At 40.9% G+C, this 24757-nt stretch overlaps 2 protein-coding genes across 4 annotated transcripts; one reads left to right on the top strand and one right to left on the bottom strand.

Annotated features, from left to right (window-relative positions):
• Positions 1-1782: 1782 nt before the first annotated feature.
• fgf20b (fibroblast growth factor 20b) lies at positions 1783-4667 on the bottom strand. Its single transcript, XM_063877138.1, has 3 exons — positions 3339-4667; positions 2977-3080; positions 1783-2847 (listed from the first exon to the last, which is right to left on the bottom strand). The coding sequence occupies exons 1-3, from the start codon at positions 3622-3624 to the stop codon at positions 2602-2604; spliced, it is 636 nt and encodes a 211-aa protein (XP_063733208.1). The 5' UTR covers positions 3625-4667; the 3' UTR covers positions 1783-2601.
• Positions 4394-23387, top strand: micu3b (mitochondrial calcium uptake family, member 3b). Of its 3 annotated transcripts, none has more exons than XM_063877136.1 (15): positions 4394-4716; positions 6691-6838; positions 9454-9485; positions 9649-9727; positions 12385-12432; positions 12508-12590; positions 12676-12744; positions 13940-13981; positions 15977-16072; positions 16528-16616; positions 16818-16989; positions 18930-19038; positions 19975-20132; positions 20670-20738; positions 22446-23387. In XM_063877136.1, the coding sequence occupies exons 1-14, from the start codon at positions 4486-4488 to the stop codon at positions 20736-20738; spliced, it is 1425 nt and encodes a 474-aa protein (XP_063733206.1). In that variant the 5' UTR covers positions 4394-4485; the 3' UTR covers positions 22446-23387. The 3 variants fall into 3 exon arrangements, with proteins under 3 accessions (XP_063733206.1, XP_063733205.1, XP_063733207.1); XM_063877135.1 differs by having other exon boundaries at positions 22443-23387; XM_063877137.1 differs by lacking the exon at positions 15977-16072 and having other exon boundaries at positions 22443-23387.
• Positions 23388-24757: the final 1370 nt, after the last annotated feature.

Below are 24757 nucleotides of genomic sequence, written 5' to 3'. Positions count from 1 at the left end.
GTCAGGATTTCCAGCGTGTCTAAAGGGATGACCTTCCAAATGCAGAAAGGAGGGGTGAAGGGGGTTACATCTGCAAAAAGTCTGCTTTTTAATTTCACAAGGGTGATGGGGACTTTGAAAGGACCCCACCAATCTTGACTGTGGAGGCACGTGCACACTTCCAATTTGTGTAAAGAACTGTCTAAAAGATCCAAGAGAAGAAAGGAAGACTCTCGCACACTGTCCGTTTACCTGGAATGAAACTTATTGGGAAATAGGGTTTGGTCCTTCGCAAGTTAAAAGATATAAGGACCGAGACAAAGACTTTAGAAAGACAGACTTAATTGATTCCTAATCAAGACCAAATCCAAAGTGAATCAACACCTAGTTCAAACTGAATCCAGAGCAATTTGAATCCAGTTCAAGATCATAAAAGACACAAGTGTCTTTCCGATGCTAAGTACCTGCTTTCTTCAGTAACTGCGCAATCACATCTCGGACAATAGCTCATTTTGATAATGCAGACAAACTAGTAGACAACAGACTAGTTGTAATGAAAGTATAAACAGCAAATGTAGCAAAGTTAAAAGCCCATAATACTTATTCATTTTCGTTATGCGTCACACCCAAGACCTAGACAATTCCAAGACAAGTAAATGACTTTGACGTGACTGAAACTTTCTCAATAAAGGTGATTGCAGGTAAAAACATCAATGTGCAAGAACTCTCTGGTATCTTGAAAATGACACAACAACAAAGAAGCTGCAGGTCAAAGTCATGGCCGAGTATTGCAGCAACACGCTCTTCAGTTTGAGAAAAGATGGGATGGGACAGGAATGAAGCACGCCCCGTCCATCATTTTCACGCTTGTTAACTTTTATCTGAAGCTAAGGAAAGACGAGCAGTGACAGCATCTTTCCGAAAACAAGCGCCAGAGTCCTGTTTCAAGTTGTTAAAGGCTTGCCGTGTGTTTACCCGGTGGACGGGGGATGTCCACGCGCACGCAGGTTATAATACACTGGAAGGTGCTGTCATTAATCGACGACAGAAGCGCGTTGATGTTCAAGGTGTGCAGGTGGGAAAGTCCCGCAGTATCACGGTGCAGACAGGAGAGAGTTGGCTCCCTGGGTTGATACACCCCCGCTGGCTCGCCATCACACGCTGAGATCACAGGCTGAGCTTTCATGCTTCGACACAGATCTTTCCTCAGCCGTGGAGGAAACTGTGCACGCTTCTCAGAAATAATTCAGCTGCTTTTTACCTTAAACTTTTAGTTAGCTCTTGTTTTTGAGTAAAAATGGTATACACTAATAAACACTTAACAAGACATTTCAACACCTCTATCATCCCCAAACTGTCAGCAGAGGCAATCCTTATCGCTCTGACCTCCACTTTTATACAGCTGCTTAAGTTGTGAACCTGAGCTAAAGGTCAGATTTTATTTTGCCCTGATCATGTTGTTGCCCGGCCTCTACATTCAGGACAGAGGCTTTAAAGTTTTATGCATGCTTGAGGTCTATGACTCCTCTCTTGGCGTAATGGCGTCCATAAAGAAAGACAACATTGGTCTCGTAAGCCAGTTTATATGTTTAAACTCTAAAAGACAAATAATAAAATATACTTGTTCTTAAATAATGCTCTGTTAAAAGTACAAATATGAGTTGTTTAAGGGAACATTTGTTTTAAGTGGACACCAACATAATACCCTAATTTCTAATCAAATAGGCTCACAAAAAAAGCATTTTGATCACATTTTGAACAATTTATTGTTTGTTTTGTCAATTTGTTGACTTCAGATCCCTCCTTTAACACACGTAACAGTAGTTTGGTTAGAATTAAAATGTCAACATTACAAAGATTCTTTTTAAAATTGATTCACAGTTGCCATATTGTGGTGAAATTCATTCCATACTTGGGGATCTTTCCAGATGTGGCCAATATGTTTCATATTTTTGGAGTTATTACAGTATCTCATAGCTGAGCTTTTTTCAGAATAAAAGACATAATTGTACAGTGTCTCAGTCTCTATATAATCGATACAGTCTCTAGTGGTATTCCTATATTGCATGTATCTAACTGTAAAAATATATTCTCAAATAAATAAATATATAACATAAATATATGTATCTAAAATGAATAAATAATTTGTTACACTTTTTGCTCTATACAAACAGGTCGAGACACAGGTAAGAAAACAAAATAAAACTGATTTCCTTCAAAGTCCTTCTGAACAAACGACGGCTCTCTGACAAAATAAAAGTACTATTTCATGACTTGACAGATTCCCATGGACCCGGCCCCGTGTGACCAGAGGAGATGCTCTGTGATCAGTCAGCTCCGTTTCCCATTCGTCTCCTATTCCACGCAGGTACTTTAAGGGTCGTCCGGCCTTGTGAAACAAACAAGCCCCTCATGCCGAGCGTGAGCCGTCTTCCTGGCTGCTGAGAGATGGCCAATGCATTCCTACAAGAGGCCCCGGTACCTTTATCCCTGCCGGTTGGGGTGCTGTCCACCAGCCTGCATCGGCCACATCCCTGCCTGCCTGGGTCCTTCTCCTCTTCTCTGCTCCCTGCCTGCCAGGGCTTTAGCAGCTATTCCTGAACTGGACCGGGCCTCCAGGTCTCAGCTGTGTCCCAGGATATCCCTGTACAGCTCTGGCACGCGGTCAGGGTCCACAGGCCTGGGCAAGAAGTGTGTGAATTTCTGGTGTCGCCTGGATTTAGTCCCGTCCCTAGGTGTCCCATCTTTATTTAATGCCACAAAGTAACGTGTCCCTCTGTCTCCGTGTTTGTAGAGGTTGGAGGAGTATGTGTTGTACCAGTTCTCCTCAAACTGCTCCCTGAAGACACATTCAGCTGAAAGCTTCTCCTGAAAACAAATGTAAGAGACTTCTTGACTCATGGTATAAAAACATATCTCTTAATTTACATTCCGTAAAAAACATGATTCCCAAACATGAGGATTTGGGTGACATGAGTAAGGAAAGCTGGTACTTACAGATCCATACAGCTCTCCTTTGTCATTCATCCCCAGATAGAGTCCACTGTCCACCCCTCGAATGCTTATCAACCCAACAGCAAGGCTTATGAATTCCAAAATACCTGGAGAAGAATAAGAATAAGGTGATCAGACTTTGACATGGATGAACGAATATTATAATAAAAGCTAGATGAATAAGCTTCTTCAGCAGTATTTTGGCACAATTTATTCATTTTATTATCAAGAAAACGTTATCATATGTTAATATCATCATTTATTTTACTTTTCCCTTTTTTTGCTAAACATTTGGACAATTGTATAACAACTGTATTGCCGTTTGTGACCAAAATATATGAAAAATAAATTATCTCAGTATTTACCAAAACGACTGTGATCCTTCCTTGTCCCTTGCACCGAGCCATCCGGAAGTATTTCCAGGTGAAAACCAGTCCTGCAGTATAACTGTCTCCTCCTGAGAATCCCTTTCAGGTGCGTTAAATCCGCCGCGGTGCTGCGCGAGAGCCGGTCCCCGGATAGCATTAGGTGCTCCCCAAGAAGAGTCGGACTGTCCCCGAGAGGGGTCAGTAAGAAAGTGGACCCGACCTGTGCGACACCATCGATGCCGTGTAAGACGCCTCCAACTTCCCCCAGAGCAGCAGCAGCCATCGCGTCAAAGCTCAGCGGGTAAAGTTCAGTGAGGAGGTCCGGAGCGAGCGCTCGTGCGTAGTACACTACCTGGTTGCCACTTCCACTTATTGCATGTTTACGTCCCCCGTTATTTAGCACATGCACCCGTTGTGCGATTACACGGATTTGTCACCCCCTGTCATTAAACAATCACAATATCTCCGCTGCTGGCTGCACTGATTTCTCCTTTTTCACACCGCTGCGTCTTCATCAGTTGGGGTATGCTGCAGTTTCCGCTCAGATAACCCTTGTGTTGCATACCTGTTCACAGCGTGATGCCTCGGTGGAGCCGTGAAGGGCACACGATAGTGTTGGATTCAGTAGTGCGGGCTGAGGAAACGCTGCAGTGCAGGTACAGGAGCTTCTGAAGGTTTTGCGCTCAAAGTGGCAGGGGTGGTGAGGCAGGTGCAAAACCACAGGACTAGTAATGGGCGTGGCTGTCACAGTTCAGACGTGCCCTGGCAGGGATTTTTTCCCCCCCTTCTCCTAAGGGCATATAAAGAGAGATAGATAGTTGTTGGTGGGCTGTGGGCTTAAACTAAGCACTTACATCACTTAAAACCCAAATTAAACATATAACCAAAATATATGACACTTAAAATAAACCCACGAAACATGAGAAATAGGTCACAGTGTGTATCTATGATTGTCTAAAGATTTGAACATTTCCTTCACTCTCACGAATCTGACGGCTTGTAATCCCAGAGCGACTTGAAATACCCACAGCATATCTCGCGAGCTCGGAACAGCAGCAGCAGCAGCAGCAGGCAGCTTGAGCGCGAGCTGCTCTTAGCCGTGTGTGAGAGTGTTGTCGCTTACGACACCTTAGTGTAAACAGCCATGGCTGCCCTACGCAGGCTTATCCCTTTACTCACTAACAGCTTCAAGACAGGGACGTTTACGACGCAGAAAGCAACGAAAGTGTTGAAAGTTGTCTCTGCAGGAACCGCCGCGGCCGGGGCTGCTTACTATTATTACTACTGCTGCTCGTACAGGCGCTCCGGCTTCAAGAGCCATGTCGAGGCTCGACTCTTTCATCTGGCGCTGCCATCAGTCTCTGCCACGGATAAGGTACAGTGGGCCATTTGCCAAGCTGCGCAGCTTCATTTTCCTCACATATAGTCTAACATAAACCCCTTCTGTCGTGAAAAACGTTTCCATTTTCATTTCATTTTTGTCTCAAATGAACATATGCTGACAGTAATGGCTGGGGCATCTACATTTCCATCACAATTAGCCTTTATCATATTGTGCACGTGAAACTACATTAATGTGACGTCGCCACCAGGAGCTATCCCGACCTTTGGTGCTGAAAAGGCAAAATAGTCACGTCACGTGACCTAATTGCTACCATAAGGGAGGGGCTTGCCTGCGTATATGGCGTATAACAAGTATTAGCCTTGAGTACACGGAGAGAAAACACACATAGTACTGTAGTTATGTTTACGTTACACTGAATTCATGGTTGTACCAGCTGGAATAATTAACAACGTCACCTGGCTGTGTAATGTAATATGTCATAGTCTGTCAAGTAGCTGTAGCTTTGAGAAACCTTTATTCTTGGGTTTGTTCATACTATATGAACTATAAACAGAGTTTTTCATTCAAGTGGTTCATTTTGTGGATATACGTAGATATTGTTATTATTGTACCCCTGTATGTTTCAACAGAGGTAAGCAAAACACGGCTAAAACAATCACCAAGCGTGACTTCAACTAATGAGTGTTTACATATTAATTTATCCATTCCTTATTCATTTTAATGATCAATAATTATAGACAAAAAACACAAGACACTAGTGATATCCCAACTTCCTAAAGCTCAACGTGACATTGTCATTTTGCTTGTTTTATTCAACTCGATGCCCTAAATACAAAGTTATTCAATTTTCAGCAAAATTATAACAGAAAAAGTGACCAGTCCTATCAGGAGACGGTGCATCTATTTCAGAACAACGAGTAGTCAATTAATCTATTAGTTATTCCAAGAAACTATCACTCTTTCCAGTATTTACTCTCTATTTTAAGTCATTCTGTATTATGTTTTTTGGCGCCACCTACTTCCAATAAAACTGATTAATCCAAACAACTGGATAGAATCATCATTAGTAAAGTCTCCTTTAGCTGCTGCCCTAAGACCAGGAAATATTGGCATGTGTTTTTGACAAACCTGTCACATTAGTGATCAATTATTTAAAGTATTCTTCATGCATTACCTTTGTTTCTTTTAATTATCTTATTTTTCCAACACTACTTAATAGCTTTACACAGGTTTTGACATTACTGTTGTAAACCTTTGATCAACATAAGTTGTTCTGTCCACCCCCTGTATATTACTCCTCATTAGCCTGCATGCCAGCACTGCTACAGTAAGTCTCTTGAGCTCAGACATGTGGTGACGTTGTTAACGGGATTTCATAGGTCACAGGGGATGTAAACAAACATGTAAACCAGGTTCTGTTCACACAGACGTTTCCTTGTTTCATATTGGAGTGAGGAAAGCCTGCCTGTTGTCCATACAGGCAGCAGGAATCCAGGGACACAGGAAACTGGACACTGGTTCTTGGCGGAGGGGCTGACATTTGATGAGAGGAGGGGGTTTAATGGTTAAGCAGAGGGGGGCACACATTCCCTGGGTGTTTGCTCTGTGCCCAGTGGACCTGGCGCTGTGCCACCTGACAGAGAGATCCACTCAGTCCTCACCAGTTCTGCCTTCTGATCTGGCTGGGTTTGAACAGTTGTAGGGACATTATCTGGCGCACAGGGATGAGAAATAGGGCTGACATAACATGCACCCCATTACTGAATTAAAGCATCGGCCTCTTTCTTGTTCCCTGTGAGCGCGGCCCTTCGTGACAAGAAAAGCTTCAGAAAAAGCATCTTTCAGACGGTATTATCACTGTACAGATGATTTGAAGTATTTCATGATAGTGTGTGTGTGTGTGTGTGTGTGTGTGTGTGTGTGTGTGTGTGTGTGTGTGTGTGTGTGTGTGTGTGTGTGTGTGTGTGTGTGTGTGTGTGTGTGTGTGTGTATTTGGGTGTACAGGCACGGACCTATGGTTTGGACGATGGAGATGTGTACATGTCGACCAATGAAAACAGATTTCGACAGTTCAGTTCGGTGGAGTACGAGGGCCAGTTCTACATGACACCACTCAACTTCCTGGAGTCTGTCACTTTGAACGAAACAAAGAGTGAGTGTTCTGTTATTATGCAGCTCTTTCCAATAATACTTAACACCCCTTGGAGGAAGGGGCTGACAGAAGATTAATCAACAGTTTTCACAATTAATGAATTGTTTTATAGCTTCTTAAGTCAGGGTTTTTTTCTCTCTTCCATTGATTTCTCTGCAATTATTTTTATGAAACGTAGTTATGGATCAAGGTCTATTTCAAGATCCTGTTTTGTTCTTGTTAATACACAATTTTATAATTTCCTTAGAAAGTGACTGATACTTTTCTTTGTCTAAAAGGCAGAAGACAAGGTACTTGATGTTATTTAATTAGAAGTGCAATGATTACTTGACTTATAAAGTTTTGTCATGCAAAAATGTCAGAAATGACTGTTTTCAGTCTCTCAAAAGTGGTGCTTTTTTCATTTTTAAATCAGATTAAACTGAATATCATTGGGTTGACTACTAAAGCAAGAGATTTAAAGCCATTACCTTCAAATTATTGAGAGAGCCTATTTAAATGTTCTGACATTTAACTGACTGAATAATTAAGTAGCAGATTAATCGATGATGTAAATGATATTTCTTTGCAGGCCGGTTTTCACTTCCTCCCAACTCAAGTTTCCTTATCATTTTTAAGTGTCAAAATTAGTTTAAACTTTTGCTACCAATCATTTTGTAAGAGTGAAGTCAAGTGTGTCATTTCCCTCCACAAAGACTGTGCTACACTGCCTCTGTAATGAGCAACCATTTACCTAACACCACTTCTGTCAAGAAATCAGATCAACCAGATTTTTCCCCAATTACTTGAGATAGAAAAAAAAAAGCCCCAGTGTTTTTTCCTGGAACTTGACATGTTGCTGAGGGCCTGTGAAGTGTCATCATCAGACAATAAGTTGCAGCTTGCATAGCTTCAGTCATAACACCTGCATAAAGATAGGCATCTTTACCAGCAACCCCACTTTTATGGCTCATTTATGTGGCAACAAACTCGCAGAGACCCGGAGAGACCAAACAGCTGTCATAAATGTAACGATAAGACATTGTGATTACTGTGATTGATTATGATTGAAGGTGTGTGGCACGCTGTAATGTGTTGGACATGTCTTCACTGGTATCTAATGAGGAAGGTAAATAAAGGGCACTAATGTATCAGCATGCTGAGTAGTTTACCTCTGCTTGTGTTGCCACACAGTAATCATAATGTTTTATGGTTATATTGTGGATGTGTTTGACAGCACATAAACGACGGGAAGAAATTAAGCCGTGGATGGTGGAAGTTTAAAACCATTACAGTCCAAATGTAAAGTGCTGCCATGTAAATTATTCATATCAGGTCCATAAGGTATGGTTATGAAACTTTAATGAGGAAAACATGCTCTCTCTCTTTGGTGGAGAGGAAGCATCACAATGGTTCCAGCTTCAGACAGAGGCTCTAAAATGTGTCAGGCGAGGGTTATTGTACCTGTTATCCATGCCATTTTTTCCCTCTTCTTATCTTATCTGCTGTTTTATTGACCACTGGAATGCATTCATGGAGATACACAGCTTGTGTTTCTGTCCACATAAACACCTGTTTTCACTTTTGTTTCCTAACTATTTTCCTTGTATAGAATTCCCAATAAAAAAAACACCATTACATTAAAAAGTAGTAGAAGAAGTATTCACATCCTTTTATATGTGTTTAAGTACTTTTATCTCACTGTGAAGAAATCCATTTCAAGTCCTTTTAAAAAAAAGAAGCTAGTTCAGGCAGTCAACTCGAGCACCAATGCTACATTCGCACATAACACCCCTCGCCGCTCTTGCAACCAACCAAACATGGTCACCTGAAACTGGCGCTCTATTTAAGCTGTTTGATCTGCCTACCTCTGCCTCACTAATGCTACTGCTGCTGCTACTGCTGCTACTGCTGCATGTACGCTGCTTATGCGTTCACCTCACTGCTGCTGCTGCTGCTGCTGCTGCTGCTGCTGCTGCGTTCACGTTGGCAATGCTCGCCTGCCCCACTACCACCCCAGCTTCCACTCGAGGCTCGGGGGTTAGTTATCCAATCATCACTCAATGTTCGATGTAAATATGTGGAGTGATGAGGCCCGAGCCTAGATGCCAAACTCAAACTATATACTGCTTCTAATAAATATATGAATGAAACAGTCGACTGTAGTCTGACTGAACCTCACTTAAGTTAAAGTTTGTAAGTATTAACAGCAAAATGTACTTAAAGTATCAAAAGTTAAAGAAGTCACTCAGCAACAGAATCCCTGAGTTTTACTATATATGATAATTTAGGATGAATATAAGTGCTGCATTTTGTTACCTTTTACTGCTGTAGATACTGCTTAAGATTATATATACTAAGATATTTTACATTATTTTCAAACAGTTTGATAGTGAAATCTACAGTGGTGCATTATTTCCTATAAGATCGTCAAGTTTGAAGCTTTTTTTGAACCACTTGTCTCGAAAAAATATGTTTTTAATGAGAAAAAGAGCCCTGTAGTAAGTATAAAGCATTAGAGGGAAATACTCTAAGTACTATACCAATATTTGAAACTAAGTCGATACTTGAGTAAATATACTTACATTTTCAGTCAGACACTTATCACACGCTGACTGTTAACTTTGTGTTTGTAGGCAGGAGAGCATGGAAGTCCCTAACAAAAAAGGTGAGTTTGTTCTGTCATCAAAGCACTTTCTGCAGTTTTCTCCCGTCTTTATCTGTGTGAAACCTCTGTAATTACTGTAATTCCAGCAAACACTGCATTACGCTGTGATTACTCAGGACTTAGAACTGAATGAGTGATTTGGGATTCCCCTCTATTCTCTCAGGACTTAGACAAGATGCTGGCTGATACTCCGCCTGTTTGGAAAGGATCATCCAATTTGTTTAGAAATCTTCGTGAACGAGGTGAAGTAAACCACTCCATGTATAATAGCTCTGCACATGAATCCATTGAATTTAAGTAATTCCTCTTTATGCTTTTTTTCCTTGTTCAGAGTATGCTCTGTTGTGTGTGTCGTCCTGGTATAATCCAGAGCAGGGAGTGTGTTGTAAACACTATCTTATCTCTCCATCAGTCGGTAACATGTAGATTCATTCTCAGGTAACCTCTGCAGGACGGACTGGTCTTTTGATTAAATACAAAATGATTCTTCCTGCTTTCTCAAATACAATATGTGAAAACGATGAAGTAGGAATTTCCAAGAAAGGAATTATTCTTTCATTTTTGGAGACTTTATTGCATTTTTTGTAGCTGCATGCTCTCTTGAACATGTATGGATATAAAGTTGAGCTGCTTAAGACTCTGGGCTACACAAGCTATTAGAATCAATCAATTAATGAGCAAAATAACAGCAAATTCACAAATCACCGTAGAATGTAAGACAGGCACTTGAATGCTATCAGGCGATTAATGGACATGGTCAGTGGCTAACACATGAATAGATGTGGGTCATAGCAGCTGCTGCAGAAACCACTATTATTATTAATCTTACTAGTGTTTATTGTCACTGTATGCTTAGATATTGGGACATTTTAGTAAAGGCTGGTTTATACACTCTAGATTACACTAGCAAGTAATTGTAATCAATTGGTTTAACAACTTCTATATCTTCCCTATACACACTCGACTGAGTTTTGCACCACAAATCTCCATAAAACCCGGGACAGGCACCTTAAATGCAGCGATTAAATCTGCATTGTCATTGGTTAACAGCCTAATAGACGGGGTCACAAGAGGGCTGCTACAGCAACTACGATGTCATGGATTCACAAGGTTGAGCAGCAAGATGTAGTAACAATCTTTTCCTCAACATAACCAAGTCGTTTTTTGTCTGAACTGAAAGAAGTTGTAGTTATTTTGTTTGATCAGTTTTATTCGCGTAACACTTTAACAACATGGGTACATATTCAGATGTCTGACGTTGGAATAACCACTGATCACGAAAATGCCTATTACTTATGACAGTATTTTGCTTGGCTTCCCTTCTTCACTACTGAGCAAAATAACAAAAGCTGTCAAAGCTGAATTGGAGTAAAATATTTGAATAGTTGGTCCACGGAAAATGTATCGGCATCCATCCCAATTGGGGTCTTCACAACGAACCTTATTCTCCCTACTGCCACTTGTGTAATTATCACCTGCAAACCTTGATCCAAAATAACATTTCATGGAGAAAATGAAGTCGTCTGAGTGACTGAAGATCTTTTGGATTTTCCCACCTGGGCCTCAGTAGGTCATGCGATCCAGTGGAGCATCAGATCTCCCTGTTCTGCTCCCTCCTCTGTTGCTTTAGCTAAGTGCCAATGCTGGGATTTGGGGCTTTTAATCCTGCTGTTAAACGTGGCGGCTTTGTCAGGGAAAAAAGGGCTGGATTGATCTGCGAACAAAGCGTCGCTTTAGAGAATGAGGGAGCTGTTTGAACCCAGCTATGTCGAGACATGTCCCACCGGCCACCCCCCTGATCACCGCGGACATTATGAAGCCTAAGAATGGCATTGGATTACATCTCCGGGACTGCCACTCTGTATGAAGTGTTTCTGTGGAATTCTTTGTATTGTCTAACAACATCTACTTGAGCTCAGAGGCTGAGCTGCAGAGAGGAGGAGGAGGGAGGGGGTGGGCTCCCTCCAGGAGTGAAGGTGTGTGGTATTGCTGAAACATGGCAGGAATCTTAAAAGTGTTTTTTTCTTTCTTCCACCCATTTAAGCTTTAAAGGCTTTGAAGCCAGAGATCTGTTGTCATTATAAGGCCGTAGCTGCCAAACACAGAGAGATGGGAGGACAAGAAGCGTTTTTTCTCTAATGGCATGCATCACTAAATCTCTTTTCACACCTGAGTTTGTTTCACTTGCCTTTACATCATATTTTTAGCAGCTTATTTCCAGCCTCCAGAGGAAAAGCAGAGTAAAAAACGACGTCTTTGTTCGCCACTTCTAGTGCGAAATATCTCCCTGCAGAAAACCCTCGTAGCTGAATTCAGTTCCCATAACACCCGGAGCAGTCACCCAGAACTATCTGCGCTCGATTCTCTATCTCCCCCCGAGCAAACAAAGGCTTGGGAATGCTTTCAGAATCGGAGGGGAGAAGCTTCCCGAGTGGACTGAGATGTCTCCTCCTGACACTTACTCTTCCCTTCTCCGTGTCACACAACAAAGGGAGCTGAAGGACGCGACACACAACCCTGAATCGGCCATTCTCAAATCAGTGACAGATCACTTGAGAATGTATTACACCTTGTTACCCCAAACAGGATCAGAAGCCGTGGGCCTAAAATTTGTTTGGGTTTGTGTCCAGATCGGTCAGCTCAGTTGTAAAGCCTGTGTTTGTGTGAGGGCAACACCAAGCATGAAGTAAAAGGCACCTTTTAAGATGTTATCAGGGAGCGCGAGAAGATTACTCTTGTCTGAAGGCGCTTCTTTGGATGGCTTATTCATCTCGGGCGCATGACTTTGAACATATGTAAACACCTTCAGCTTACCGGTGAACGCTATTTGATGCTGTCCTGTTTAGAAAGGGGAACATTCTGGTTTTTGTTTCCTAGCTTTTTTCTCTTTTGTCATCAGGTGTCATCAGTTACACAGAGTACCTCTTCCTGATCTGCATTTTAACAAGTAAGTATACATTTCAACTCACCTACATTATACAATTATTCAGGCATAAACACATGACTGTTGTTTTAATTCCAGAGCCCCATGCAGGCTTCAGGATTGCGTTCAACATGTTTGATGCAGATGGGAATGAAATGGTGGACAAAAAGGAGTTCTTGGTGGTATGAGCCTCATTTTGATAATCACAATACCATGCATTTCTTCTGTTTTGTTACATTCTGCACAATAACCTAATCTTCTCACCAGCTGGAACAAATTTTCCGTAAGAAGAAGGAGAGAAAGGAAGTTGACGACGTGCATAGATTTGATCAGCAGGTATGAGTTGCTTTCAAAATAATAAATTGCTGTAGTCAATATTGATTATATTAATGCATTATAGGTTATAAGTCTCAAACTTTGCAGTTCTTTTCATTTGTTTTGAACTTTTTAGCCTCTAAAAAGCTTCTCGTTTAGTCACTATCTACCTTGTTTCCAACTATAGCAGGCCACTGTTTTCAGCATTTAAAAAGCTGTGATAAAGCCAAAGCACACCGCCTGTCCAGCACCAAATGTCAGACAAATTTAGATTCTAGCAAACCTAAAGCCAGACATCTTCCACATTTCTACTGGAACGCTGGCTTTAAGTCCAAACTCCAATTTTGGACTTCCAGCAAAGGTAAATGGAAAGCAGCTTAGTTTTCAGAACGGGAAAAATCTCTGAACAGCTGACAGGGACTACGGTCAGGTAATTCCTTTAGAGTGACACCTTTGAAAGTCCTTTTACTGTATCGTTATTTAAAAAATGCCTCTTAGGATTGCACAATATAGTTTTTGTATCGTCATTATGTTATCAACTTGCATAATGAACTAATCAAAAATAATGCAATATTGCTTCTAGTGATTTGTTAAGTTTGAAATAAAAAAAGATATCCTCAACAAGCAGTTTGTTATATTTTAGCAGTAGACTGAAAGCATCAGAACATGGTACACTTAAAATGTGTTTATTTATTTATATTGCCATTGACCTGAATCTTAAATTTGAACCACTGTCTGACAGGGTTTTGTGTTCCTTGAGAGAAGCCCAGAGGTGAATGTGGTCATACAGGGTAAAACATGCCTGACCCTTTCATCTCTTCGGGGCTGTCTTCTGCTGCATGCAGGTGGATGTAAACAGGCAGAGCTGAATGGAGCGATAAGAGCGACGCTTTGAGGTCTTATCGCACAAACACAACATGGAGGTGCTTAAACTCTGCCAGGACAAACGTTAGCATCTCTGGACGGTCTTGAATTAATCTGACGCCCGTATAAATATCAAAAAGATCATTAGAATGGGCACTCTAGATTTGGAGACAGAATGATGCATTGCAAGAACAAAAGGTGAAGACTAAAGGTGCTTTCACAAAGATCAACAAAAGGAATTAGAATCTAAGGAGTCACGTTATATATACATTCGATGGCTATGAAAAAACAATGAATTGATAACTTAAAAACTGATTTCAAACTATTTCCCTGCTCTTTGCCCTCCTTACAGAGCCTGCAGCTGTACGGTCAACCCAAATCCCAGCCACACAGTGTATGTATTGTTCTCTTTCCCTAAAGGAAAAATGAACGGCTCGTTGCATGTATTTTTTGGCATGTGCTCCTCCAAACCAGATTTTTTTGTTTCACACATGCATCTCGGGGGCTGTCACCGAAGACAACCTTATTCACTTGAGTCGAAGTAAACCGCTGTGTGCTCCAGCATTTTCTGACACATGAAGATGCCTCTTAGTGTGTGGTAGTGGAGATGATTTATGTACCCGCCCTTTGTCAGCAAGAGATTCCTCTTCAAAAAGCTCTTACCTGAGGACTGACAACGTTTCGCCCGGACCCCCATGTTTTATTTTTACAGTTTCTAGAGGAGCGGTATTTGGGCTCATGTTACCTTTTGTGATGGGTTTGACCATGAAGATGCCAGTCAGGGAGGATAACTGTGAAAAGCACTCACATAGAAGAGGCTAACAGAGGGACATCTTTTTGAAGACTCTACCTTTTAGGTGTGTCTTCCTTTTTGTTTTGATTTGCGCAGGTTTCAGAAACACACAACAGGCATGTGCTCAGTGCTGCGGTCGGGCTTTCCCCCAGCATATTGTAATTACAAGAGTATCAGGATCTTTTCATGGGATGAGATGGGAACAGGCAGCGCGGTGCATTGAAAGGTTGTTCAGTAATTAGCTGTGGGATCGTAAATCTCTCTCTGGTGGAAGGCGATGCGGCGCAGAGGAAGAGCTGTTTTATCGGCTGCCTCACATACATTCGCCCTCAGGCTGCAGAGATGGAAAAAAAATGTCGATAAGAAAAATAAATATTATGAAACGAAGCGAGCCATACTTAAGAACACGTGTCGACAGAGGCGTCTAGCTGTTCCCGCTTGGCAGTGTGTGTGCTGATGTTGAATGAGGTGATGTCGAGACTTGAGAAACATTTAGTCCGAGGAAATGATAGGTTGGAAAAAACAAAATGAGAGTGAGAGGCAACAACATTAGTGGAAATTCTAGTTTTTTACTTCTCAAGATAGATTTCCTGTGATCTTTCTTTGCTTATAACACTTATTACAAGAACATTGTTGTGTTTCGGTGTAGCTGTAGTTATACAGAGTGAAGGCACAGTGTAAACTGTAATAAAGATAATTACATGTTAATCTGAGATCAGGAGCCTGACCTCATCCAGAAAAAAATAGTGGCTTCTTTTTCCAAGACACCATTGAGCATTGGTTGTGGTGACGGAGTTTTTGTGAATTGTACAGTATTGGTAAAATCTGCACCTTTTTAATATATTTTCTGAACGATTTCACAACAGTAGGTGAAATATTTTGACTTCATAGCTTGTAGCATCAAATGATGATGTACTGGGAGGGTTCAGTTTTCCGTCAGCTCTCACGCCCTGCATGCTTTGGACATGTGTTAGAGATGTTGGCTCGATGTCCTGCCAACAGGCTGCATGCATGGCTGCAGAGCTGGCTCACGTCGGGGCTAATGGGCCCTCAGATACACTGGTGTCAGCCCCACTCTGTTTCTGCCTGTTTGAGTGTGGATGGATGTGAGTCCATCTGTGCCTCGGTCTTCTTTTTTTTTGTTTCTTTGCCTTCTGAACATTTCTGACTCATTGACTTCAGTATGTACATGTCGGTTCTAGGGAGGCCCTGAGAGGCAAGTGACACAAGAAAATGTATTTCTTGAATTTATTTGTTTCTGTGTGTAAGGTTGCCATTCTAATCTTATTTATCTTCATCACAAAACAAAAAAAGTGTGTGAAACAAATTAGTTTGGAAAAATCAATCAATGTAACAACAAAAAAACATACAAAAGATTGTCCTGAATTGATAAACACAGGATAGGAAAAACCATCTAAATCACACTTTGAACATATCCCCAGATATCTTTCTCCCACTGGCCTCTCTGGGCTTCCGTACAGTCCTCCTGCCTGCCTCATTGTTCCCTGGTTTTCCACCCATATTCCTATTCCTAATCTCGGTGAAATGTGCTACATGTATCTTGTCTCCTAACATCTGATTCAACTGCTGCCACAGGTTCTTAAAAAAGACAGTCAGCATGTGGAGGCCCGAGGCATGTGGGATGTTCTCAGACGTGGCACAAGTCAAGTTCTGTTTTCTGATCTCACTGAGGTAGCCTTGCCCTCATTACTCTGGTTATACAGTAATACTATGCACCACATTTTCACTGTCTGTACTGTGCGAGGGGAAAGTGTTTGATTTATGCATCATTTTAGGGACAGACAATTCTAACAAAGAGCTCTTTAGCATGTTTAATGAATCGGTAGCATGGCACGTGATTGCACCTTGCAAAAATGAGAAATGCTAGCCCACTGTTTGGTTTTTCACAATGAAAGATTAACCATTAACTCTGGGTATTAACTACCATCTTTACTTGAAGCTTTCAGCATGGCTAGATTAAATGTCATTGTTAATGTTTACCTGGTGTAACCATGACACACTAAAATGTTAGACAGCAGCTCATCCTAGCTGCTCAAACTAAGATTTTGTGCAAATGAACTCAATGTGTATTTAAATCTTCGTTTAAAACTATGAGTGTCATAATGCAGTCCTTTTCCTTCTGGTAGCATGTGGATGAAAAGATAGAGACAACGCTGCTGGTGCATTTCTTTGGGAAGAAAGGCAAAGCCGAGTTGAAATTTGAAGATTTTTACGAGTGAGTTGAAAACATTTTGTCCCAAAATCATAAAGTCTTTGAGTAAATCATTATCTCACTGCGTAATATGGCCATTAATCATTTTCATACCTCCAGCAGCCTTTAGTGGCTTTGTTTGTGACCATGTTAAGTATTCCTTTGTACATGTGAGTTCCTGGTGGTGGCATTTCCTGTCAGCAATGCGTCTCTCTCCTCTTCCAGGTTCATGGACAACCTGCAGACAGAGGTGCTTGAGATAGAGTTCCTCTCCTACTCTAAAGGCCTGCCCACCATCAGCGAGGAAGACTTTGCTCGGATCCTGCTTCGCTACACCAACGTGGACGATGTCAGCGAGTACTTGGAGAACCTGCGCCACAGCCTGCCGGACGAAAAGGTGCAACGTTGTCCCCCTTCAGATTTGTCATCACATCTTCTTCTGACAGCTCCCGTTCCTCATGTCAAAGTATAAGGGGTAGACAAAATATTACTGATGCCTCACAATAGGGTGTAATCCAATACAACTTCAAAAACTACAGCTTTAAAAAATGCAGAAAAATGAATCAACCACTTTCTTTAGATTTATAAGATTCACAAAAGCTATTTTGTCCACTCTGTGTCATGTAACCCTATCCTCTCCTCCTATAGTTCTGCCCATTCCCTTTATGGCACTTTTGCTCATATAACAGATACAAACGTTTAAAGTTGTAATGTTTTTGTGGAATTACATTTTTGATTGTATCATTCGGCCCTTTTTGGACACAACACAAATTGAAAGGATAGAAATAATAACATTTTGAATAGAAATGTTTGGATGTATAGTAATTATTGGAGCTAATTGACAAACAACAGCTTATCTGTCTGCCTGTTGCACTGGCCGAAGTTCAGATACCGTCAGTGGGATCTAGGCACTGTACCGACACTGTGGTTTCAAACCTGGCAACCTCATTCTCTAAATGAGGCAAGCCCTGTTTTATGACTTAATTCTAAGCAAATGTAAGATCCTGACGGTTATAGATTCACAATTAGCATCCACGCATGAGAGTGGTATCCATCTTCTCAAATGTAAATGTATTAGTTTGTTTTTCACAGATTTTGGCTCAGGGGGGTTAATGAGCTGATGTACATATCAGAGGTTCAGTGGCATGATCCCTTTTCTTCTCAAGATAGATTTCCTGTGATCTTTCTTTGCTTATAACACTTATTACCAAACAATAGTTGTGTTTCAGTGTAGCTGTAGTTATACGGCAGTCAATATGTCAAAGTGTTCTTGGGCAAGATACTTACAATTGCTACTGCAGGCATGTCAGCAGTACTAAGTGTATGTAAGTTGCTTTGGAGAAGCTAACTAACATGTACTGTGATGCATCAAAAAAGACATACAGTAGCAATGCAGAAAGTACATGAACCATAGCAAATTGGCTTAAGGGGTTGAATAATGTTTAAAAATAACTAGTTTGGCTGTCATACAGACACTAAGAGGTGAGGTTAACGGCACTCATTTAAGATTTCATAGCTCTGCACTCTTTGTGTGAGTATGGCAGTATTTTATTCCCCTGGTTCTCTCGGTACCGCCCTGTGAATTAGCTGTTGAGTGAAGCATCCTCATTTCAGCTTTAATGTGTTTTTCCTCTTGGCACGCTGAGAAGACGCCAGCAGCTCCTCGAGTAGCCCGTTGCTAGATCTCTATTCACCATCAAGTGGGTCTCATCGTTAGGCTAAGAGATATTTTATGGCTCCCACCTTGTTAAAACAGCAAAGCGTCACAGATTAGTTATTACTCCATTTGTTAGGCTGTGTGCGCTGACTGTTTGGCGAGGCCCCCGGCGAGAGAAGGAGCTAGTAGCTGCGGGACGGTTGAGTGGAGATCAATAGGCTCAATGTTTGAGTCATCAGCCAAGCCTGAAATGTTTGGGGATTCATCACTTTTGTTGTTTTTGTTTATTGAAGTATCAGGTTAATCTGCCTTAGAAAAAGTCTGCAACCGGCCTGACCTCTCCCCCAAAAAAGCTACAATCCTCCCCCGCTGCTGACAGCTCAGCGTGTCCATACCACGCGGGGAAAATCCAGCAATGTATACTCTGTCTGTTTGGCTGTGTTATCTATCTGAAGGTTTCAAGGTCCCACACGCACTAAAGGCACCCCCCCCCCCCCCCAGCAGGATGAAAGGAGGCAGATTATGTGCTGTGTGAATTGTAGCGCTATCCTTCGGCGGAGTGTTGAAACATGCAGCCGTTAGCTTTATGTGCCACTTTATGATTTCTCATGTTGCATTTCACAAGCTTTATGTTTTATAAATAAAGGCATTTCATGTTACTGCTGTTATTGTCCTTGCAGGGAATCACCTTTGAGGAGTTCAGGTCCTTCTTCCAGTTCCTTAACAACCTGGAGGATTTTGCCATCGCCATGCAGATGTACAACTTCGCCAACCGCGCCATAGGTCAAGGTGAAGTCTCAGTTTGTAGGGGCATTATAGATTTGTATAGCAATTCAAATGTCAATATGGTCAAGATATAAATGTAAATTGGGTTATTGCACTTTATTTACATTTCTACTTAAATTAGTGGAATTACTTTGTTAAAGTCTTCACATTTTAATAAAGTCCACTTTTGGTTTCCGTATTACTAAACCCATTTTGAAAGAAAGGACTTACATTAGTTTTTTAATCACAATTTTATGGATTTCAGGGTACTATACGAGCTAATTGACGAACATCCAGACATTTACTTTGTGTGGCACTTTGGCACGATTTCTTATGTTGAATTTCACAAGCTTTATGTTTCACAAATAAAGGCATTGATTTTTGAGGAGTTCAGGTCCAGTTTTTAGTCAATTTATGGGGGCACAACAATTGAAATTGAGTCACAGGATAGTGTATTCTCAATTGTTCTTCTTTTTGCGGTAATATTATCAATTCAGGTAAGCAAACAAAAGCCCTGAGAGGGAAGGGAGACTCTCTGATGACAACCTTTATAATAAAAAATGTTTTTAAATCCTTTTATCTCCGGTGTTTATGACTTAAAAACCGATAAAAAAGTTATGCAAGTAAAATCTCGTGTAATTTTCATCTCATTTGCCTCTCAGGGCTTCCGTAGAATCTTTCCGGTGACATAAAACTTTACAATTTTGTCTCGAGCAAAACTCCTTGAAACCAAAATGATCTGTGTCTATCTTCTTCGGTTTTATTTATCCGTTACTTTTTAACCGCTCTGTCCATTTGCTGTACCTATGTAAATATTACCACTCTGGGACTAAAAGAGCATTTTGGATTCTGATACTAATGGTAGAAGTAATGTTAAAACATGGATTAAATACATCTGTATTCATCTAATCCTCTCTTCAGTAGTGATTTATTGTTTTCCTCTCCTTCCTCCCCGCTCAGAGGAGTTTACCCGCGCCGTCTACGTGGCTACGAGCATCAAGCTGACCCGCCACCTGGTCAACACGGTCTTCAAAATCTTTGACCAGGACCACGACGGTAAACTCAGCCACAAGGAGTTCGTCGGCGTCATGAAGGACCGGCTGCACCGCGGCGGCGGGGTGAGACAGCAGAGGCCATTAAAGATCACATCTATCTCTCTTTTATTACTCTGAAGGTGACGAAGGTGTCATCAGCAGCACTGACTGATGGGAAACATTAGCAGCATTGTCAGTCTTTGTCAGCTACTTCTTAATCAGTCAGTGCAGACACTAAAAAGCTCACAGATAGAGACGTGGATGCATGGTCAAGTGGGCAAAGGGCAAGAAAGGGAAATAAGGCTTTAAGCTCAGAAATACATGTTTATATTCAGAGTACTTTCCCACAATTAGGCCCACTTAAGCAGCTATTAGCTTCACAAACACCATTTTCCTGTTTAATTACAGCTTTACCTAACCACCTATTACGTCTCTTTTTTCTTTAGGTTGTGGTAGACTTGAATACCCCCAGACCATAATGTCTCAATTACACTCCTGCCACTTTTCATTACTGAAACACATCTCACCTGCTTGTCAGGGATTTAAGTAAAATGATACTGCCATCTAGTGGCATGATGGGAAATGTTCTTTATTTTCTTGTTTTCTTTCTGTCTCTCGCAGGGTGTCAGGGTGGAGGAGAAGTTCACCACCTTTAAGTCCTGCATGAAGAAGCAGCTTTCAGGCAAATAGGTAAAGTTTTATCTCACACTGTTAGTTCTTTGTTAAACATGGCAAAAATACAAATATATTACCAATGCTAAATGTGAGGCCATCAACAAAAACTGTTCCCTGGGAGTGTTTCCCTCACACACAACCAGTCAGTGTTTTCAGACGCTCTACCAGGCCCTCACTCTGCTGGCCTGAGGCGTTGAGTTTCACTGTAATATTAACGCCTGATCACCCGCCACCTGATACCAGCTTAAAGTCTGCACATGGGCAGTGAGCAGGGCAGTTTAAAGCCATATAAATGTTTCAAAGCAAATGCACCTCGAGGGAGGGTGCTTGATTATCTAAGGGACGCGCCCGACCTGGATGTTTGCGCAGACAGTGCCACAATAGGATAAAACATCTTGAGAATTTGCAAGAAAAGTCCAAAAATGTTTTCCTCATTATTGATCCTTGAGTGAAAGCACCGTGAACAATCGTTTGTCTACTTTGGTTCAACATTTATATTACGAACAGAAAGTCCTTGACAGCAGATGTTGAGATTAATGCATTATCATAAGTGCAAATGGAAACTACCAGATAAACTGAGCACTAATATAATGCAGAGCAGAGTAAAGGACCGGTAGTAGCAATATTATGAGTTTTATGACTTCTTCATCAAGACTCCTTTAGAAAAAATATTTTCCGTGATAAAATGTTGCCTCATTTGAACCACAATGCAGGAAATGTTCATGTTTCATGCTCATGATATGTGTCTGCCCACTAATCTTAAAATGAAAGCTACACCCTTGTTTCCTGCCTAAGTTAGATGAGGAGATATAATCCTCTTAGACATTACAAAGTAGAATGAATGTGCCCATCCAACCCCTGGCCAGAAAGCCGTTTAATAACCTGTGTGTTTAACTTTCATCATAACCTGCTACAGAAAATGTGTTTCATTACAGTTAAGGATATTTGTTTTATCCTAATATTTTTTGGTTAGAGTAAATGTGTAGTTATTTTGGAGCACTATTTCTGGTTGCTGTGTGCTGGAGATCCACAGCTGTGCTCCCTGCAGAGCAGCAGATCTGTTTCTGCATGCTTGCAGAACTGCTGCTGCACTCCAGGACTGTTTGATTAAGGGGTGTAGGAGTTTGTGTTTCTCAGTAGGCTATTGTATTCTCAGAAAGAATTGAATTGCAGTTATGTTTTAACAATATAGCTGATTCATAACACCAGCACAGTGTGTTGGTCGAAGGGGCCTTTTTATGCTTTTTGGGGTTTTCCCTTTCCTGCAGTGTGTTAAATAGGTTTTTGTGTGCATGTAAATGGTCTGCAAAGACTAGAATCTCAAAGTTCCCCCCAGCTGGAGTTTCTCTCCACTGCACTCCCCCCCCGCCTCAAAACGCCTCCATTGGACTCTTTGGTTAACTTCCGAAACACAGTGACATCACTATGTATCACTCGCTCCTCGATTCCCTAGCCCTCCAACACATTGTACAATACAGTCTAAGGGGCAGGACCTCTCTAAGCGTTTGACCAATCACAACAGAGCCGGCCAGCTAACCAATCAGAGCAGGCCGTATGAGAAAAATAAAGACCTTTAGTAAACATTAAAGCATGGAAACATGTCACAGTAGAGGCACAAATTACAAATCTGAACCTGAAAATGAGCGTAATAAGACCCCTTTACATTTACAAAGTGTGTTACTGGACTTGGTATTTACCATTCTCTCCTTTTTTTGTCAGCAGGTGAAAACCCCTCCATCAGTGCATGTCTTAACTACGACGAGCTGTGCCTCCTATCTGCGCTCACTACCAGGACTGAAGGGTTAATGCATGCTGCAGCATCTTCTTGCACTATGTAAGAAGCGTTTACACAAACAGGATGTGGGGAATCTGTTGCAAGCGGTCAAAAATAGGATAATCAGTTTGTGTAACTGCTTAAAAGATACTTAAATATTTATTTATTCATCGACTTGTAAATACATTTATCAGTTTAAGATTGTTAACAATTATCTTATTTATTTATCTAAAAGTCCAACTTTGTCTTACTACTGCTCTCCCAGTTTGATCCTCCTTTTGTCCTGAGGCTCTGCAGCCACTCCACAGATCAGCTCAGGACAGCAACCCCCCTCCTCCCCTCCTTTATATCCCCCTCCTCCTCTCTCCCTAAGCGCTGCAGCTAAAATCCTCCCGGATCTCCCAGAGCCGGCGCTGAACAAACCCACTCAATCTGTGTGTCTTTTTTCACTGCTTAACTACAGGCAGCTAACAGTGTTAATCATTTCTTAACTTATTAAGGACAAGTGCTATTTCCATGCCACTGGCAGGGATAAATATATCAAAGCCATATGCGTGTACCACTCTTGGGACACTCATCTTAAATACATTTTTAGAAGCAATATATTAAAATCGTATTCCCTTTACGCTCTGAAAATAATAGTTTTTCTTCTTCTTTATAAATATAGTCCTGTGTACTTCTGTACAGTATGTAACTGAGGGATTCTGAATGATTGGTGTAATGTTTGCTTTGAGTTGAGCTGAAAACGATAGCAACATGTTACACGCTAATATTACCAGACTAATGTAGTTCTGTTTGGATTCTTTAGTTTGCCTCTTTTAAATCAGGCCTCGACTGTTACACTGATGCATTTTAAAAGGCAAGGTGCAATAAATATCATATAAAACTTATTGATTCTTGGTTATTTGTACTCTCTGTTTTCTTTTTTTTTCACACACATGCTTCATCCGCTAACACTTCGTCTTCACCAGGAAAACCGCTTATTCTTTGCAGTTACAGTGCACTGATGGCAGAGAAACAGAAGAATAAATTACCGGTTTTATTCTCAACCTGAAGGCAAATCATTAACCGCATTAATCATCACAAACCTGGGGCTGTGTTGGTGTATGAGACTCCAATCATGGAGTTTTTCCTAATCTTTAAATGATTCATTCTGCTGGGTAATCATTTGCAGCCTCACACTCTAATCCTGAACTTCATACAAAAAATAAAGGGAAATGTAAAAGAATGCTGAGAAATAATGAAACGCTTTAGTGTTCATCCACCAATAGATCACTCCCAGGTGTTTTGATCTTCTTTTCATATGTAAAGGATCCAATATGTGATATTACTGGCCACTAGTTAACCAATATAATTAAAGGTTTTGTACTATTTTGTATACACATAACATCTTCAGAACTTTACCTGTTAAAGCAAAGCGTAAATGAATGTCTATGCATACCATCGTATTCATACTTCACTAATGATCTCGGAATTTGCAACATCTAAACTCAGAACAATCAAGATTATATCAAGAAAATTGGTCCAAAAGGGACATTTAATATTAGGTCATTCAACTTCTATGAAGTTGTGAAACTAACAAAATATTCTAAAGAAATATAGGTCTAAATTGATGCTGCAGAGGTGGAAATGTACTGACGTTTTGGGCTGTGTTATGGTAAAACATGTAAAGACACTGGATCCCACAATTACCATAACTACAATATTATTAAGAAATGATATTGGTTGAATGACAGTCATTTCCTTAGACTTGAGACAACATTGAAATATTTTCCGAATACATTTATGAATAGTTATATTTAAAATGAAAGATAAAGCTAAATGTGTAGAAGGAATATCATTTTGTATTGTAATCAAAACTGTTGATTTGTGGTCAGTTGTATCATATTTGTCCATTTGAAACAGCTTCTGCTCAGTGGCTTTTTGAAAAACATTGTAATTGTTGCCATTTCACTGAGCCATCTGTCCCCACTGCAACACTAATACATATTGTGGTGCATATTGTGAGTTGGCTGCAGCTTGCCATTCACCCGCAAAACTGGCAACAAATGGGAAAATCAAAGCTGACTTATTCTCACATTAAATAGCACTTGTGAAAATGTTTTAAAGCTGCTTCAATTTAAATGTTAGAAGTCATTTTGTTAAATGTAACAGTAAAAAACAGTCAGTGTGTAGCTGGACAGTGGGCTTGTAAAATGGATTGTACAGTATACTGCAGAATTGCAGAATATTTTTGCAGGTGCAGTTGGGCTCGAAGCAG

Source organism: Eleginops maclovinus, chromosome 23 (assembly GCF_036324505.1).
Source record: "Eleginops maclovinus isolate JMC-PN-2008 ecotype Puerto Natales chromosome 23, JC_Emac_rtc_rv5, whole genome shotgun sequence".
NCBI lineage: Eukaryota > Metazoa > Chordata > Actinopteri > Perciformes > Eleginopidae > Eleginops > Eleginops maclovinus.
This window is presented reverse-complemented; position numbering and strand designations above follow the sequence as displayed.

Excerpts from the sequence above, each read along its gene's own strand:
- fgf20b (XM_063877138.1), bottom strand. The coding sequence starts at position 3,624 with ATGGCTGCTGCTGCTCTGGGGGAAGTTGGAGGCGTCTTACACGGCATC. Across the intron at positions 3,081-3,338 it reads GAAGGATCACAGTCGTTTTG|GTATTTTGGAATTCATAAGC; the intron begins GTAAATACTGAG and ends ATTCTTCTCCAG. Across the intron at positions 2,848-2,976 it reads AAGGAGAGCTGTATGGATCT|GAGAAGCTTTCAGCTGAATG; the intron begins GTAAGTACCAGC and ends ATTTGTTTTCAG.
- micu3b (XM_063877136.1), top strand. The coding sequence starts at position 4,486 with ATGGCTGCCCTACGCAGGCTTATCCCTTTACTCACTAACAGCTTCAAG. Across the intron at positions 6,839-9,453 it reads CACTTTGAACGAAACAAAGA|GCAGGAGAGCATGGAAGTCC; the intron begins GTGAGTGTTCTG and ends TTGTGTTTGTAG. Across the intron at positions 9,728-12,384 it reads TAGAAATCTTCGTGAACGAG|GTGTCATCAGTTACACAGAG; the intron begins GTGAAGTAAACC and ends TTTTGTCATCAG.